Source organism: Brassica napus, chromosome A3 (genome assembly GCF_020379485.1).
Source record: "Brassica napus cultivar Da-Ae chromosome A3, Da-Ae, whole genome shotgun sequence".
Classification (NCBI taxonomy): Eukaryota; Viridiplantae; Streptophyta; class Magnoliopsida; order Brassicales; family Brassicaceae; genus Brassica; species Brassica napus.
In genome coordinates this window covers 38,081,666-38,100,615 of record NC_063436.1, presented here as the reverse complement: position 1 = coordinate 38,100,615, position 18,950 = coordinate 38,081,666, and the positions used below count along the sequence as shown (strand labels likewise).

General features: G+C 37.6%; 1 protein-coding gene and 1 long non-coding RNA gene across 2 annotated transcripts; one reads left to right on the top strand and one right to left on the bottom strand.

Moving 5' to 3' along the window:
- Positions 1 to 220: 220 nt before the first annotated feature.
- On the bottom strand, positions 221 to 1,740 carry LOC125607296. Its single transcript, XR_007338463.1, has 3 exons — positions 1,004 to 1,740; positions 865 to 922; positions 221 to 531 (listed from the first exon to the last, which is right to left on the bottom strand). It is a non-coding gene; the product is annotated as an uncharacterized LOC125607296 (long non-coding RNA).
- A 4,655-nt stretch (positions 1,741 to 6,395) lies between these two features.
- LOC125607282 (probable disease resistance protein At5g63020) lies at positions 6,396 to 6,932 on the top strand. The gene is made up of 3 exons (XM_048777189.1): positions 6,396 to 6,413; positions 6,472 to 6,609; positions 6,681 to 6,932. Exons 1-3 carry the CDS (start codon positions 6,396 to 6,398, stop codon positions 6,930 to 6,932), a joined length of 408 nt encoding a protein of 135 aa, XP_048633146.1.
- Positions 6,933 to 18,950: the final 12,018 nt, after the last annotated feature.

The window sequence follows — 18,950 nt, the reverse complement described above, 5'->3', positions numbered from 1 at the left end:
AAGAAATTCACGATGCAAGTTGATTCTCTTCAAGCACTGTAGAGTGCTTTGCTCTAGCCATCTTTGGAGAATGATTTAGATTTGTCATATGACTTAAAATCTTTATGATCAGTGATATTTTTTTTACATTTCCATTTAGTCTTGGAAATCTAGACATTTTTGAGGTTTTTGTTGGAACCATTTATGCTGGTGTTAAAGTTCAGTCAGTTGCAAACCACACTCTAGAAAATCTGTAGAAATATCTTATGTATATCAGTTACCAATTCTGTTATATAATCCATGCGTGGAGAACTATCTTATAGTTGGTCTCTCTTGATGATCTTTTTACTTTCTACAAATCTGCTCATCTTCTCTTGTCTTGGCGTGTGCAGATTCTACTTCTCTCATTTTGTTGTGTTCCATTGTCCTTACTTTCTCCGCCCCCAACTTAAGAAAAGCTCAGATGAAATCTCTTGTTTATCTTTTTGCAACTGTCCCATTCAAATTCTAATTCACAACTTTCTTTTTGAACTGCAGCTTCTGCAATGTTCTCTGGACAAAATGAAGTGAACCTCTCCTTTAATTGTAGTTGAAGTACCAATATTCCAGAGTATAATTACCCAATATATATAATATACATACAGGGTCAAGGTTTCCAATGAAAATGTTAGCACCAACATCGAAGCTCTTTCTACGTTTAATTACAATCCAAGAAACAAAATGTGAGAAACTCATAAGAGGAGAAATTAAACACGTCTCTGCACCAGAATTGCAATAATCCAAGTTCTTAAGAACTTTCAAGCGAATAAAAATGTCCAAATTTAAGCAAAAAATAAAATAAAAAATATGATGCTTAATAACGAAAGATAGTAACAAAGATGATACCTTGTTTAGATGTATATGTTTCCCATGAAGCTTATTCATCTCACAAAATTTTAATTGCCTGCAGAAAAGACTTACCATTTGAGCCAACAAAAAAATGTCTACAGCTCTTCTTTCAAAGAAGGGAAGGACCAGGACTTACACAGTCAGCATCTTCCTCGCTTCCGAACTCAATGAATCTGTATTCGTGATGCAGTGATGGGAAGAACGCAGAGAGGCATGTCTATTTATAAGAGATTGATTGCAACCGATGTAGAGGAAGGTTAAGATGTATTAAATACGGCGTAGTAAATGGAGCTAATAAGCTTTTATCAGGGAATTGAAGAAGTTGTCAACTCTTATGGAGACGTTACACTGAAATCGTGAAAAGGGAAAAGGGAAAATGGAACTGATGGCAAGAGGAAGATATTATTCAGAACGTTTCAGATAGCACGGAGGAACTCAGGCGGCCGTCAGAGAAGAGAGACGGACATCCATGTCCTTGAGTCTTTAGAATTGGGGCTAGGGACGAAGATATCTAAACGGGCCGCAAAATACACTTTACCTAGAGCCCAAAATCATTAAAAGCCTATCTTGATGCAGTCTAAATGATGCGGTGAGTTTTAGCCGTCCATGACACGTGTTGCTTTGACAATGAGTGAATTGATGACGTGGCATCCGAGCTGGACACCCTGGGAGAGAAACAAAGCCTCTTTTATATATAAAGATATTTACCATAACAATGTGACATTATTTATTTACGTGTTAACCGTAATAATTTTATATGTTTGAATAAAATTGCTCCACTGGTGACAAGAATAAAGCGGTTAACACAGATTTTTTATTTGTTTATAAAAACAGTTAGACATGGGTATTCATGTACATTTTTGATTACAGAACGATTTTTTCCAGTATCAGTTTTTTGGATTTTAAAATTAAATTATATTCGAATATTATAAATTTTCAGAAGGGGTACGAATCGGATTCTTCCGAATCCAGGTAGATTCAAAGGAACATAAAAATGTCAAAATATATATGTTTAAAAATGTCATTAAACAATTTATAAAAAAAAATAAAGACCAAGATTTGGGTGTATCAAGCTTTAGTAGCACTTAAAGCGGAAGGTAATATATTTTTTGTTTCACACCAGAAGATGATATTATATTAGTTCAAGATTTGGGTGGACCATCAACTACTACGATTTTTTTAAAAAAATCAACTCTTCATTCGAAACATTTGAATGTAGGGTCGGAGGTTTCTGCCTTGTTATCAAAAAAGAAGTTGGGTAAAGCAAACTCCCTCCTTGGACGAGCACGGGGCTTAGTCAAGTAAAACGGGTTGTGCTGCTTGATGCTACGATCGAAAACAAATCAGTGGGGCTACTTTTCAAACCGTAGACTACATGTCAGATTTACATATTTTATTATCAATATTTTCACAAACATTAAATATTAGATAAATAGTGAATCTATTATAAGTACAAAACAATATTTATCTATTTTAAGTGATTTTTACATCTTTTTAATTAGTTTATTTTAACAATTTCATTTATTTATTTTTTCAAATATTTAGACATCATTTATTACAGAAGTACAAAACGAACTTACCTATTTTAAAGTGTTTTATTATATCTTTTACATTTTTTTTTCATTCTTACAAAGTACTTCATTAATTATATATATATCTAATAATTCGACATCATTTATTTTAAGTGTTAATTATAATAATTTTACATGTTGAAATAAAATTGCTTCATTAGTGGTAAGAATTCAAACAGGTTAACACAGATTTTTGTATGTATTTACATAATGAGTTAGACATGGCATTTAAGTACACATTCGTTTATATATTGTTTCTTATATTGCGTTTTTTAGATTTTAAATTTAAATTATATTCTGATATTATAAATTCCTGGACGGGATTCGAACCGGATTCTTCCGTCATAGTAGATTCATAGAAACCTATAATATCTAAATAACATATATCTATGCGTTTATAAAGGTCACTGAACAATTTATTAAAAAAAACTAACATCCACACGGACCAAGCACACTAATGGCATTTAAAGTGGAAAGTATTATATATTTTTTGCTCCAGCGGTTGATATTATATTAGTCAAGTTTTGGGTGGACCATCAACTACTACTTTGATTAAAGAAAATCAACTACTACTTTTCAAACCGTAGACTACATGTCTGGTTTAAATCGTTTATTATCAAGATTTGCGCGAAGATCAAATATTAGGTAAATTAATGAATCATTAATTAATGAGTTATTATTGGTTTGGGTTCGCCACTAGGTGAACCTCTAGATTCACAAACCCTAGATCAAAAATCATGTTATTTCATACTTTCACTCATCTATGTTCATAACAATTCAATATTTTATAGAGTCTTAATTTTATATCTTAATTATATCATTAAAACTGTTTTATAATTACATGATTTTAATTTTTCACTTGTCAAAACATTTTATACAAAATTTATAAGTTAATTTTAAGATCAAATATACCAGACGACTTCCAAGGACGGTATCGACTTACAACATTTCAGAGAGTCAGAAGATCCTTAGTTCGACTCTTTTAGCGAGGATATATTCGTAAAAATGAATTTCTATTTTTTGTTTGTCACAAGGGGCTGGTACTGTCTGTTTGTAATTTTACAAGGCTTTGGGTTTAAACTTTGCATTTGATTCAAGTTTGAGTATACTTTTGCAATCAAAACGAAGTTTTGAGTCATATTTGGCCAATTCCCCTTATAGTTTTGTATTTTTTTTTAATATAAATTATAAATAATCCCAATAAACAATTCATTTTCATTTATTCTTGGTGGTTTCACATTTTTGTGTTTTACTTTATTAACAAATTAAAATTAAATTATATATAATAAAATTGTGAGTAATATATTTTAAAAAAAAAGTCCTTGCAAGTCCTTGCAATGGTCAATTGTTACATAAATTTAATGAATTAATTTGTTTGTTAAAATTATTTCATACGATTAAGATATTTCATGATTGTTGGAATAATCTGTAAAAATTATAATTGTAAAAATACCAGCCATAACTTGTTTTCATTATATTATAAATAATATAAATATAAATATTATTTTATTTTATCATATAAAATATATTAATCTAATTTTAGTACATAAATTATAAAATTTTATAAATTATAATTAGTTGTCATTTATTTAATACTTAGTTTTTTAATATATTTTATAATTAAACAATACTGTAAAATTTAGCAATTTTCATTATTTTATGTTTATATGTACTTTAGTTTACTTTCATAATTTATAAATTAATTAATATATTGAATTATTTAATAATATTTCTGATTTAATTTAATATATAATAGTGCTATAAATTTATATATTATTAAATATAGTGTGTATATAAGTCAAAATTAGATTAATCTTAATGCATAATAATTATTAAATTATTTTTAATTTATAAATTTGTAACATTTAAAAGATCGTATATTTATAATTATAAAATAAGATCATATTAGATTCAAATTCCAAAAAAACTGTATAAAAATATCTTCAGTTATTTTATTTAAAATATTTAAAGAGAAATTTGGACCTCTACCAAGGACTTCTCCCATAATTGGCGAAATGCCCAATAGACGCACGAGTTCACTGTTCACTTTCCATATTGACACTGCTACCCCTACGTGAAGCGTTGCACCTTTATCGTAGCCCAAATCTTATAGAGAGATACGGTGAATCTTGAGTGACTGACACCATATCCCTCTGAAAATCCTTTGACCTTTAAAGAAATCTACATTGTAGATTTAGTTTTCAAATTATAAAAAGTATTAGTTATCGATCGCCAAGTGAACAGTCCAAGAAAGTGGAAAACGATGGAGGGGGATGAATCTCAGATTCCACCATGTGAATTACCGGAGAATCTTTGCAATCGGAGAAGAACCAAGCAGGGTTAGGGTCACCGCATACCGTAAACCATGCGCTTTGAGGCATATTTTCAACGCCCTAGATCCCGACGAAGTTGAACGGATTCGAGGATCGCAATTTGGAAGGTTATTGGAAATAGCCGACAAACCATCGTTCTCAGGGAGGTTTGGTAGATATATTATATCTAGACAACTTAAAGTGTCGAAGAAGCATGAAGCATGGTTCGTCTTTGCCAAAAAAACCGATACGATTTTCCCTTAGAGAATTTGCGATTGTGACAGGATTAAACTGCGGGAGATTTGCCAAAAGGTCTAAGAAGAGATGCAAGAGTCATATAACGGAGAAACCATACTGGGGAGAACTGTTCGGAACCCTTAAAGAGGTTCCTGTTCATCTGTTGTGAGGATGTTGCAGAAGAAGACGGTGAATGACAAGGAAATTAGGCTGAAGTATGCATATCTGTCATTGCTGGCGGCTGTCATATTGCCGACGACCCATACACCACGTATTTCTCATGACCAAGCTGAGTTAATCAAAGACTTGGATGCTTTTCTTGCATTTCCTCGGGGCGGGTCTCTTTTGATATGCTTATGACCAGTATTAAAGAGAGGAAGGAGGTTGCGCTCTTGCAAAACACAATTGCCTTAAAAGGGTTTGTGTTATCGTTGCAGCTAGTCATGATTGAAGCCGTTCCTGCTCTGACTGGGGTGGTTCAGGACGGTAGTTCTTCTGGATCTGAAGATGAATCTGGAGAAGCTGACGGAGACATTCTGGACGATGACAAATCAGACAAAAAGAGCATTCACCCTGGGCATGCTCGTGACATAGACTCTGAGGGAAAGGTAATTTGTATGACTTAGTTTTGTATTGGTTCGGTTAAAATGTTTATTAATTTGAAACAATTAAAATTCATATTTGACAATTCCGCAGGCCGTCGTGCATTCTATTATTCCTGATGACAATAACATTGTCAACACAGCTGACGGCGTTGCTTGGTCAGACGACAAGGACGAGACCATAGTGGAAAATTTGGTTAACTTAGTTGAGGAGCGGTTTCCGTTCTCACAAACTTGCTTTCCTGGTGGTGTATCTATAGTGGAGGCATTTAGGATGCGTGACGAGGCAAAGGCGGAAGCTGTGAACCGAAAGAATAGCAAGCCGAAGGCGACATCTTCGACCATAATCCAAGAAGGTGTTGACCCTTAGTTTTTGACACTAAGAGAAATCTTATTTTTTGTTCTTCCCTAATAATTGATACTTGTATGTATTCATTGAGCTTGTGCAATTTTTAATTAAAAAGAATAGAACAAATTAGCTCAATATACTGAAAAGAGTGGGATACCATTGAATTGGGGAAAAATGGTAGTGATGGGGGAAAAAAATTGAAGGGAAATAGGATATGGAGTGCAAATAGGAGGGAAGTTGTCTGTAGGGAGTACAAATACTCAAAAGAATACTATAATTATTGTGCTATTCTTTGTTCATCTTTTGATCCCTTTCGATGGCCCCATCCACAATGCTAAATCATGTTGCTCTCTGACTTTTGGAGATATCGTATACTCTAATAATTATTACTCATTTGCTAACAGCTTCTCAGTTTTCTCTTTTTTTTCTTTGTGGAGTCTTTTTTTTTTCTGCAACGATGGGTGGTTGCCTCTCTGTATCTCTGCCATTTGATCAAGTTGTGAGTCAAGTCACGCAATGGTTATGTGTCAAAGAGGGCTATTCATAACCTCGAGGAGAATCTCACTGCTTTGGAGACAACTTTTGAAGAACTGAAGGCAATGCAAGATGATTTGTCAAGAAGGGTGGAGAGAGAGGAGGATAAAGGTCTAAGAACGCTTGCCCAAGTTCAGGTATGGCTTACTAGAGTTGAGACCATTTAAAGCCAAGTGATATTTAGTGTTAGAGCAACTGAACTTCAAAGGTTGTTCAAGATTGGAACCAGAAAGATGAAGACCAAAAGGCGTGTGACATACATAATGTCCTAAAGAGGAAGAAGTTTGTGTTGCTGTTGGATGACATATGGGCAAAAGTTAATCTAACGGAGATTGGAGTCCTGTATCCAAGTAAAGAAAATGGATGCAAACTAATTTTCACCACTCGTTCTCTGGAAGTGTGTGGGCGCATGGAGCTGATGTTGAGATGGCAGTTGAGTGTTTGCCCCCTCGTGATATGATGCATTGGAGTTGTTCAAAAAGAAAGTTGGAGACATCACGTTAGGAAGTCATGCAAACATACCAGAGCTTGCAAGCATAGTTGCTAAAAAATGTCAAGGCCTACCGCTAGCACTTGACGTCATTGGCGAAACCATGGCATACATATGTTAGAAAAGTAAACTTGATTTGGGTTAAGCATTATTGGGCTAATCATGTGTTGATCCAAAACTTTAACCAAAATTCTAAAATAATCTTCCACCTCCTTAAATTAAAAAATCAAGATATTGTTATAAAAAAATCTAGATAATTAGAATAAAATAATCTAGATATTATGTTAGAATAATCTAGATTTTTTTTTTTTTTGACGTCGAACGGCTATTCTATTACTCAGGCTTGAGGTGGTTTGGGTAACCAGACCGGAATAGAACAACCAATGAAAAATAACTCCCTATGGAAGGTCCTAGCAGTCTTAGCTAAATAATCCGAGAAATGATTGCGCACTCGTGGGACATGGGTGATACCTCCACTCTCTTCTCATTTTGGATCACAAAAAGTATCCAAGTTTGTAAGAATCATCTAAGTAATAAGAATCATCTTCTAAGTTATAAAAAGACTTTCTTCTTCACACAAAACACTTTCTCTTCAAACACCTAAAACACTTTCTCCATCTTTATAAAGTTTTTCATTCCAACAAAGTGGTATCAGAGCTACAAGTTCCTTTTGAAGATGGCAAATAGTGGTGTTCCCCTCCAAGTTCCATTGCTCACTAAGAGCAACTATGACAATTGGAGTCTTAGGATGATGGCTATCTTAGGAGCACATGATGTGTGGGAGATAGTTGAGAAAGGCTTCAATGAACCGGAGAAGGATGGTGGTCTATCTCAAACTCAAAAAGATGGTTTGAGAGATTCAAGGAAGAGAGACAAGAAGGCTCTCTGTCTAATCTATCAAGGATTAGATGAAGATACATTTGAGAAGGTTGCTGGTGCAAGGACGTCCAAAGAAGCATGGGAGAAGCTTCAGACATCTTACAAGGGAGTGGAACAAGTTAAGAAGGTACAACTTCAAACTCTAAGAGAAGAATCTGAAGCATTACAAATGAAGGAAGGAGAATTCATCTCAGATTACTTCTCAAGAGTCTTGACGGTTACTAATAACCTAAAAAGAAATGGTGAGAAGTTAGATGAGGTGAGAATCATGGAGAAAGTTCTTAGATCATTGGATTCGAAATTCGAGCACATTGTTACGGTGATTGAAGAGACAAAAGACTTGGAGACTTGACGATGGAGCAAGTTCTTGGATCACTACAAGCTTATGAAGAAAAGAAGAAGAAGAAAGAAGATATTGTGGAGCAATTTCTCAAGATGAGAATTGATCACAAGGAAGAAAGTGGCCGAAGCAATCCAAGACGTGGTGGCGGTCATTTCCGAGGACGAGGTCGTGGTGTAAATGGACGAGGTTGGAGACCATATGAAGACAACTTCAACCAAAGAGGAGAGAATTCATCAAGAGGTCGTGGAAGAGGAAACCCAAAATCAAGGTACGATAAATCAAGCATCAAATGCTATAGTTGCGGAAAGTTTGGACATTATGCTTCTGAATGCAAAACTCCATACAACAATAGAGTTGAAGAGAAGTCCAACTATGTTGAAGAACGGCGTAAGGAAGAAGATATGCTGTTGATGGCTTACAAGAAGGATGAACCAAATGATGTTCATAAGTGGTACCTTGATAGTGGTGTAAGCAACCACATGTGTGGAAATAAAAGCATGTTCGTGGAGCTTGATGAATCGGTGAAAACCAATGTGGCTTTAGGAGATGAATCGAAGATGGAGGTGAAAGGTAAAGGAAATATTCTCATCCGCTTGAAGAATGGAGATCATCAATTCATTTCCAACGTTTACTACATTCCAAACATGAAGACCAACATCTTGAGCCTAGGACAACTCTTAGAGAAAGGTTATGACATTCGACTAAAAGATAATAGCCTTTCTTTAAGAGATAAAGAAAATAATCTCATCATAAAGGTTCCGATGTCAAACAATAGAATGTTTGTCCTAAACATTCAAAATGACATTGCACGATGTCTCAAGATGTGCTACAAGGAGGAATCTTGGCTTTGGCATCTTCGATTTGGGCATCTCAACTTTGGAGGCTTAGAGCTACTTTCCAAGAAAGAAATGGTGAAAGGCTTACCTTGCATCAATCATCCAAATCAAGTGTGTGAAGGTCGTTTACTTGGAAAGCAATTCAAGATGAGTTTTCCAAAGGGGTCGGAGACAAGAGCAAGAAAGCCACTAGAACTCATACATACAGATGTATGTGGTCCGATCAAACCATGTTCACTTGGTAAGAGTAACTACTTCCTTCTCTTTATCGATGACTTTTCAAGAAAAACATGGGTTTACTTTTTGAAACAAAAATCAGAAGTGTTTGAAATTTTCAAAAAGTTCAAAGCCCATGTTGAGAAGGAAAGTGGTCTTAAGATCAAGTCCATGAGATCGGATCGAGGAGGAGAATTCATGTCCAAGGAGGTTCTGAAGTATTGTGAAGATAATGGCATTCGAAGACAGTTGACGGTGCCAAGAACCCCTCAACAAAATGGAGTAGCGGAAAGAAAGAATAGGACAATACTTGAGATGGCAAGAAGCATGCTCAAGAGTAAGAAGCTACCAAAGGAGTTGTGGGCAGAAGCAGTTGCTTGTGCGGTTTATATATCAAACCGTTCTCCAACAAAGAGTGTTTTAGAAAAGACACCAAAAGAAGCTTGGAGTGGAAGGAAGCCTGGAGTCTCACACCTAAGAGTCTTTGGAAGCATTGCTCACGCTCATGTTCCAGACGAGAAGCAGAGCAAACTAGATGATAAAAGTGAGAAGTATATCTTTATTGGGTATGACGCTAACTCCAAAAGCTACAAGCTCTACAATCCTGAAACAAAGAAGACAATCATTAGTCGGAATGTCATCTTTGATGAAGAAGGAGAATGGGATTGGAATTCAAATGATGAAGACTACAACTTCTTTCCATCCTTTGAAGAAGAGAACGTGGAGAAACCGAGAGAAGAGCCAGCTACACCACCAACTTCACCAACAACAAGTTTTCAAGGAGATGAAAGCTCAAGTGAAAGGACTCCACGTTTTAGAAGTCTACAAGACATCTACGAGGTAACCGAAAATCAAGACAATCTTACTCTATTTTGTTTATTTGCGGATTGCGAGCCTATGAACTTTGAAGAAGCCCAAGAAAAGAAGTCATGGAGAAGTGCAATGGATGAGGAAATCAAGTCGATTCAAAAGAATGATACATGGGAGTTAGCTTCACTTCCAAATGGACACAAGGCAATTGGTGTAAAGTGGGTGTACAAGGCAAAGAAGAACTCTAAAGGAGAAGTTGAAAGGTACAAGGCAAGATTGGTGGCAAAAGGTTATAGTCAAAGAGTCGGGATCGACTATGATGAGGTATTTTCTCCAGTTGCTCGCTTAGAAACGGTTAGACTAATCATTTCATTGGCAGCCCAAAAGAGTTGGAGGATACATCAAATGGATGTAAAATCAGCCTTCTTAAATGGAGACCTTGAAGAAGAAGTCTACATTGAGCAACCACAAGGCTACATAGTCAAAGGAGAAGAAGACAAAGTCTTAAGGCTGAAGAAGGCGCTTTACGGATTAAAGCAAGCACCAAGAGCATGGAACACTCAGATTGATAAGTACTTCAAGGAGAAAGGCTTCATCAAGTGTCCATATGAGCATGCACTTTATATCAAAACTCAAAACAATAATATATTGATTGCATGCTTATATGTTGATGACTTGATATTCTTTAGCAACAATCCGATTATGTTTGAAGATTTCAAGATGGAGATGATAAAGGAGTTCGAGATGACCGACATTGGAGTAATGTCATACTACCTTGGCATTGAAGTAAAACAAGAAGAAAATGGAATCTTCATTACTCAAGAAGGCTATGCAAAAGAGGTGCTTAAGAAGTTCAAGATGGATTACTCAAATCCAGTTTGCACGCCTATGGAATGTGGAATCAAGTTGTCAAAGGAAGAAGAAGGAGAGAGTGTGGATCCAACACTCTTTAAGAGTTTGGTTTGAAGCTTACGATATCTAGCGTGCACAAGGCCCGACATCCTACACGCAGTTGGAGTTGTGAGTCGATACATGGAGCATCCAACAACAACTAATTTCAAGGCAGCCAAGAGGATCCTACGCTATATCAAAGGTACAATCAACTTTGGCTTGTATTACTCCATTTCTGACAATTACAAGCTTGTTGGATATAGTGATAGCGATTGGGGTGGAGATGTAGATGACCGGAAAAGCACAAGTGGCTTCGTGTTTTTCATTGGAGAAACTGCTTTCACATGGATGTCAAAGAAGCAACCAATAGTCACCCTTTCTACTTGTGAAGCGGAGTATGTGGTAGCTACTTCATGTGTTTGCCATGCTATTTGGCTACGAAACTTGCTAAAGGAGTTGAACCTACCACAAGAGGAGCCAACGAAGATCTTTGTGGATAACAAGTCGGCAATAGCATTGGGGAAAAATCCAGTCTTCCATGATCGAAGTAAGCACATCGACACTCGTTATCACTACATTAGAGAATGTGTTACCAGGATGGATGTGCAATTGGAGTATGTGAAGACAAATGATCAAGTAGCTGATATCTTCACCAAGCCACTCAAGCGGGAAGATTTTATCAAGATGAAGAACTTACTCGGAGTAACCAAATCAAGTTTAAGAGAGGGTGTTGAAAAGTAAACTTGATTTGGGTTAAGCATTATTGGGCTAATCATGTGTTGATCCAAAACCTTAACCAAAAGTCTAGAATAATCTTCCACCTCCTTAAGTTAAAAAATCTAGATATTGTTATAAAAAAATCTAGATAATTAGAATAAAATTATCTAGATATTATGTTAGAATAATCTAGATTTAGGATTAAAATATTTGAGATATTTTGTATAATGGAGGCTATAAATACCTCCACTCTCTTCTCATTTTGGATCATCAAAAAGTATCCAAGTTTGTAAGAATCATCTAAGTAATAAGAATCATCTTCTAAGTTATAAAAAGATTTTCTTCTTCACACAAAACACTTTCTCTTCAAACACCTAAAACACTTTCTCCATCTTTATAAAGTTTTTCATTCCAACAGCATACGGACGATTACTGGATATCTGAGGGGTTCATAGATAAAAGTGAAATCTTGTATATTCCCTTGTGTTATTAACGTAGTACAAGTCTAAGCATATACACAACAGAGTTTCCTTTTCCAATAAGGAAGAAGTTTTAAGTATCGTATCAAGAAGATACGTTGATATATGTCAAACTTCCTATTGAAAGTAAAGGTATGGAAAGAGCTGAGAACAAGGGTTATGAGATAATCGGTAGCCTTGTCCGTTCATCTTTGTTGATGGAGAATGGAGCGAATGATGTGTACCTGCCTGATGTGGTTCCTGAAATGGTTTTGTGGATCGGATCTGATTTTGGAAAGAAAAAAGACAATTTCATCGTGCAAGCAGGCGTTGGGTTAAACGAAATTCCGAAAATCCAGAACTGGAACATTGTGAAGAGAATGTCATTAATGTCTAATAAGATTGAGAGTATATCTGGCAGCCTGGACTGACTGGAACTCACAGCTTGGTTCTTGCAACAAAACCATACATTGGTTAGTATCTCAGGCACATTCTTTTTGAACATGCTAAGACTAGTTGTTTTGGATCTATCGGGTAATACAAATTTCTATGAGTTGCCAGATGAAGTGTCACAGTTGGTTTCACTGAAATATCTCAACATGTCGAGATCAGGTATACCATGTCTGCCTGTCGGTTTTGGAGAGTTAAAAAATCTAATTCACTTGAATTTGAGCATCACAAAAGTATTGTGGGGATATCGGCACTACTGAACCTGAAAGTACTGAAAATATGGTATTTCTAAAGATTCAAAAGATCCCAACACAGTGGAAGAGTTACGAGTCTTGAATTATTTAGAAATTCTGCACTCTGGTATCGGTTATGATTCAGGTCTGGGTCAGTTTTTTTAGCTCTCACAACCTGATTCGTTCTGCACAAATTCTGGAGATATACAATTTGCAATTATGGAGAAAATTTTTGTAGTCAAACTCCGTGGATGCACTCTTTATGAGGAAATTTAAAGAAGGATAGTACAATAAGCATCAGAAGCAAGATGGTGCCTCCTCGGCGGACCTACGTACGTTAATGGGGTGCAATTGACACACCTTTAATTATGAATTTTTTTTTTGCCTATGTATTTCCCATTAAATTTAGTTTTGATATCCCATAAACTATAGTCCAATGATTACTTGATAAACTTTATAATGTCCATTAATTTTGATTGAAGCCCAACGTAAATAAATAATGTCTACAATTGAAAAAAACGAAAAACAAGGTTAACTTCAATAATTTACAAACCTAAAACCCAAATACATTAAATTAGAATTAGAATTTTCTTTGCAGTCTTCTTCTTCGAAACTCAACAAGGTATCAATTTAATAATTTTTAATCTCTTCTTAGCTGGTAGGTTCGTATTTAAAATAGTAATTTTGTTTTATGTTTATTGATTCTAATTATCCAACTATAAATTATTTTAGTAATACTAGAGATTTTACCGCGTTACGCGCAACGCACTCAGACCACCACCTAAACCATTAGCTAACCCACCCGAACCAAAACCCAACCCTTTAAATAGTTCACCAAAACCAGTTCAAGAAGATCAGGAAGCTGAAGGGAGAAGGTTAAGGAAAAGAAAGGAGAAGATTCCTAAAAACCTTAAGAGGGAAGCTAACGATAAGGAGATGGATGGTTTCACTAAAAGAGTCCTCAAAATCCCAATCGAAAAACCTTTTGATGAAGCTTACTTCACACACCGGTTGTGGATGTTCTTCAGAGAAACAAAGGTAACTGAGGAGGACATTAGGAGAATGTTTCATCAAGTCAGAGAGAAGATGAAACACATGATCACATTGACGAAGAAGAGTGATCCTGGGAAGTTTGCAATACCATACGTAGTCAAAGGTGTTGAATTTCCCCATTCAATGTGTGACACAGGAACATCAGTTAGTATCCTCCCTAGGATCATGGCAGACCAGCTTGGTTTGACCATCGAACCTTCAACGGAATCCTTCACCTTCGTGGATCTTTCAGAGAAATGATCAGGAGGAATCATAAGAGATCTGGAGGTACAGATTGGTAATGTCCTTGTTCCTGTAGATTTTCATGTCCTAGACATCGAGCTTAACTGGAACTCTTCACTTCTGCTTGGAAGATCTTTCCTGGCTACAGTAGGAGCTGTATGTGACATAAACAAAAACAAATTGTGTCTAACGCTCATCGACCCAAACATCCACTACGACCCCATCCGACCTAAGAGAAAGGTCATTATATCTTTGGATTACGGGAAAGAACTTGGCTTCATTGGTGCATGCCATTGTGGAGCAGAGTATGGATCAGAGTACGAAACAGAGTACTCGGAATCGATCGACACCCCAACCTTTCCATCGATCGATTCCAATGAGTCAACGGTGACCGATGACCGCAACAACACGTCACTCGACGTAACGCACCCAGTTGACCATTTCGCTCCACCTAATCATTGTTACCAACACTTTGCTTTCCAACCTCCAAGCAAGAGAGGACATGATGATTATTCCATAGGCAGTTGGGCAGACAGTGGTTTCCATGAAAGTGTTGCAGTTGACACTGTAATTACTTCACCTAATGAGGAACATACAGAGGAATACGATGAGGATTATTGGAAAGAACGTGCAATAGAAATGTCTTTGCATGATGAAAGATTTGAAACACATGAGTTCACCAACATGATTCCAACATCATTCAACGCTGTGCACTCCACATCGGTCGATACCCACCCTCGTCCAGCAAAACAACCGCTCACATCGATCGACACTCACACAGGAACATCGATCGATATTCGCGCTGCAGCGAAAATTCAGGAGCAGGAGAATATTCCCTCCCCAACAAAGTGTATAGATACCTATATAAATCGTTTTGCACCCCCGAAACCACCTCCACACACCATAGCAGACACACAAGCAAAAAAGATGAACACTCTTCCATCTACATCAAAAGAAAAATCAATGAAGAGCACTCATCTTAAGAACACAAGTTCTGCAGAAATTACTCTGCCATCGATCGATGCAACTGTATCTACATCGATCGATACTACTCTAAACCCTAATCTTTTTATTTCTAAATTGAATGATTATGCAAACATTGATTACGGTTTTCTAACACCTGATGAATTTGGTATTTTCAGGGACCCAGATGGCAACGCACGTGCAATAATGGAAGGATCTTACAAGTGTCCAGAGAGGACATAGCAGACATCCTTCAAGTTGCCAATGGACCTGACAACCTATTCTCACAGCAACGTGGCACTCCAGACGTCATTCAAACAGATCCTAACAACCACGTTGGAGTCACCACAACAGAAATCAATCCAGATCTATCACGCCAACCAACAGGGCAAGCATCGATCGACGGTACAACAGAGACATCGATCGACAGGGTAACACCAACGTCGATCGATAGAGATGACCCGATGTCGATCAACAGACGATATGAATTGGGAACCGCGCTTTTGACATGTACGGAGCCAGAAATTTCACTTGGGAACAAAGGGACGAGTATAGAGTCTACAGAGATGAGTGTGGACACGCACGAGGCGTAGCTGGTGAGATGATACCTGTCACAAAGGACAACATCAAAAAAATTATTGGAAAGAGCATCTCTTTTTGAAGAGGACCACATCTGTCTTCCAAAACATGCCACTTCCTTCACACTCACAAGACTGGCACCAGAACTCTACACCAAAGATGAAATAAATGAGATGGTGTTTGGTATTTGTGGAGCTCAGGAGAAACTGGGAGAGGAGCTCAAAATATTGGTAGAAGATACACATCAACCTTTGGATAGAGGCTACAATGAGCTTTTCGGAAGTATGGCAGAGATGAAGACAGAAATTGAGAGTTTACGTCAGCAACTTGAGAAGGAAGCTACAACCTCAGCATCGATCGACGCACCACATGCAACATCGATCGACGTCAGTCTTCCTACAGCCCAGATCCCTGCAGAATCGCAATGTTCAGCACAACACAGGGATGAATGGGAAGTCTCATACATCGACACGAGGATAAGCGTAGTGTACTGCCCTCTCAACAACAACGTGGACTGGCTAAGCACTAAAATCGAGCTACTTCAGCAAGATCTGGACACCATTCGCAAGAAGGACCAACAACCAGCCACATCGATCGACATGTGTACTTTCACATCGCTCGACGCTAAAGTCTCAGCCATGAATGAGAGGCTGAGGACTTACGAGGACATGCATGACCGCTTTATATCACCAGTCATGATATATTTAAACAAATTGTCTAGTCAATTACTTCATGCCCAAAAGGATATTGAGAACATTACTAATCAAAATATTTTGCAGGCAAAATCAGCATCGATCGACAGGCTACGAGGGCCTTGGATCGATGGCAAGAAACATGTGGAGTTACTTCCTTACACAGCAGCAGAGGTTGACAAGATCACATCCAAGATCTACACTGCTCTAGACACCATGGAGGAACGACTTGTCAAACGCTGCGATGATATCTACTTTCCATTCGACAACAAAATCAGTAGACTAGACAGCCACGCAGAATGGCTACAGAAAGAAGTCAAAGCCATTCAGAGGCAACTCGAAGCTCAACACCAGATATCAGCATCGATCGACAGGACACAAGCAAAATCGATCGATTGCAACTCGCCGAGATCGACCAACGAACACATAATCGCATCGATCGACGCCGAGTCTACACCAATCGGCGAGCAACTGATACACAAGACGATAGAGTCAATGCAAAAGGAACTGACAGAACTTTCAGCATACGCCTATGACAACATAGGCTGGCACCAGGTCAGCATTGACAACATTCAAGAAAGGCTACAAAACATCTCCAATGTACTTGAGAAGATGGATGACAAATGGACAAGAAATGATGAGGCCACAAGAAGTTTCATTGCATCTTGGTCCAGAATGTCCAGAGATGACGTGGATGCTTGTTTTCCAACAAGCAGATGTTTCTCCACCCAATAGCCAATCACTACCACAGTCAAGCTAAATGACTATAACCAAGCGCTGAGTGGGAGGCAACCCACTATTAGGTATTTTATTTTTGTTTTATTAGCTAGCATTTATTTACTTTCGTTTTATTTCTTTCAGATTTAGGAGACCCAAGTAGGAGGACCTGAATATCGACTGCCGACGAGACGTCGATATCGCTCGACATAGACAACCACACGACGATCGATGTAACACTTACACATCGATCGATATCTAATCCGGTCAGATGTATCTTCCTTACTTGTTACATTTTGTACATCATGAACTATTTCATCATAACTCCGGCTACGTTAAACTGGGACAGTGTAATTTAAGTCTGGAGGGAGATTTACTGATATAATTTATTTTATTCTTATATAAAAAGGAATTTTAATAAATTATGCTTAGCTATTGAAAATAAGGACTATAATCTTATATTGATTTAAACTTGAATATCTAACCAATCTTTAGCACCATTTTAGATTTACTGATTGCAGATAACACTAAAGATGCTAAAGCAGATCAACCTATCAACTGCACACTTGCCTTGAACCGTATGAAGTAACCAAAGCTGATTTCCAACACTAAACCTGACATAACCGCTTGTCTTGGGGCTTGGTATACATGGGATCGGATTCTTTAGACAGGTCTGGAAGGTAACGCCTGGTGTAGATTATTTATCACATTTTCCCTCTCTAAATTTCGACCCTAGATAAGTTAGTGAGACTTATCGAAAACCTTGCTAACAGCAGCAGCACCAAAAACACTGACTCTGAACGGAAGAAGTCTGTAGCCTCTATCGGGAAGGAACAGATGGACGAACTAAGAGCTAAGTTAAATGTGGTGCACGAGCTTCTTAGGAAGCAAGTCTGTTCAGCTGAAAGAGAAGTAGCAGATACGGAAGGAGAAGAAAATGTGAATTACATCGGAGGTACCGGATTCCAGAAATTTGGAAACCAAGGCGGAAACAGAAACTTCTTTGGAAATGGCCAAAGAAGTAACCAAAATTCACAATTTCAAAAACCCTTCAACAACAGCAAGAGCTACTCGAACTCTTACTACCAAAATCCACCACCCCAAACTCAGGAAAGAAAGATCGAAGAGATGCTTGATCGAGTACTGTTGGGACAACAACAAATCACTGTGGATTTCAACGGTAAGATAGACTCTGCCTACAACAATCTGAACACCAACATCGAGATCTTAGGGACTCAGGTGAGAAAACTTGAAACCCAAGTAATTCAGACGGGCGAGACTATAAAGAGGCAAGAAGCTTTCGCTAGAGAAGCAGGAGGTGACAAAGGAAAACACCACGTAAATGCCATCATAGATGATGATTTCTGGCAAGTGGTGAGAAATGAAAAGCTTGAGGAAAAAGATTTCGAAATCGAAAGCTCCATGAGTCTCGGCGGATCCCAATGGTGTCGACCGATGTCGATGAACTCGCATCGATCGACAGACCATGATGAACATCGATGGACGGATTACTCCAGTCATCGATCGACGTCGTCTGCCAAATCGACTGAATGGAACGCGGTTCGAATTCTAACTCATGAAGAATTTGCAGCTAAGCATCCTCACCCACCCTCCCCTTTCTATGATAAAATCGAACGGTCGGTTGAGCGAACCATCGATCGACAGAGTGAGTCTGATGTCGATCGTCACAACACACCCCCATCGATCGACAGGCACCTCTGACATACCGAGTGCGGTTACCCTCAATCGATAATGATTACATCAACGCACTCAGACCACCACCTAAACCATTAGCAAACCCACCCGAACCAAAACCCAACCCTTTAAATAATTCACCAGAATCTGTTCAAGAAGAACAAGAATCTGAAGGGAGAAGGTTAAGGAAGAGAAAGGGGAAGATTCCTAAAAACCTTAAGAGGGAAGCTAAGG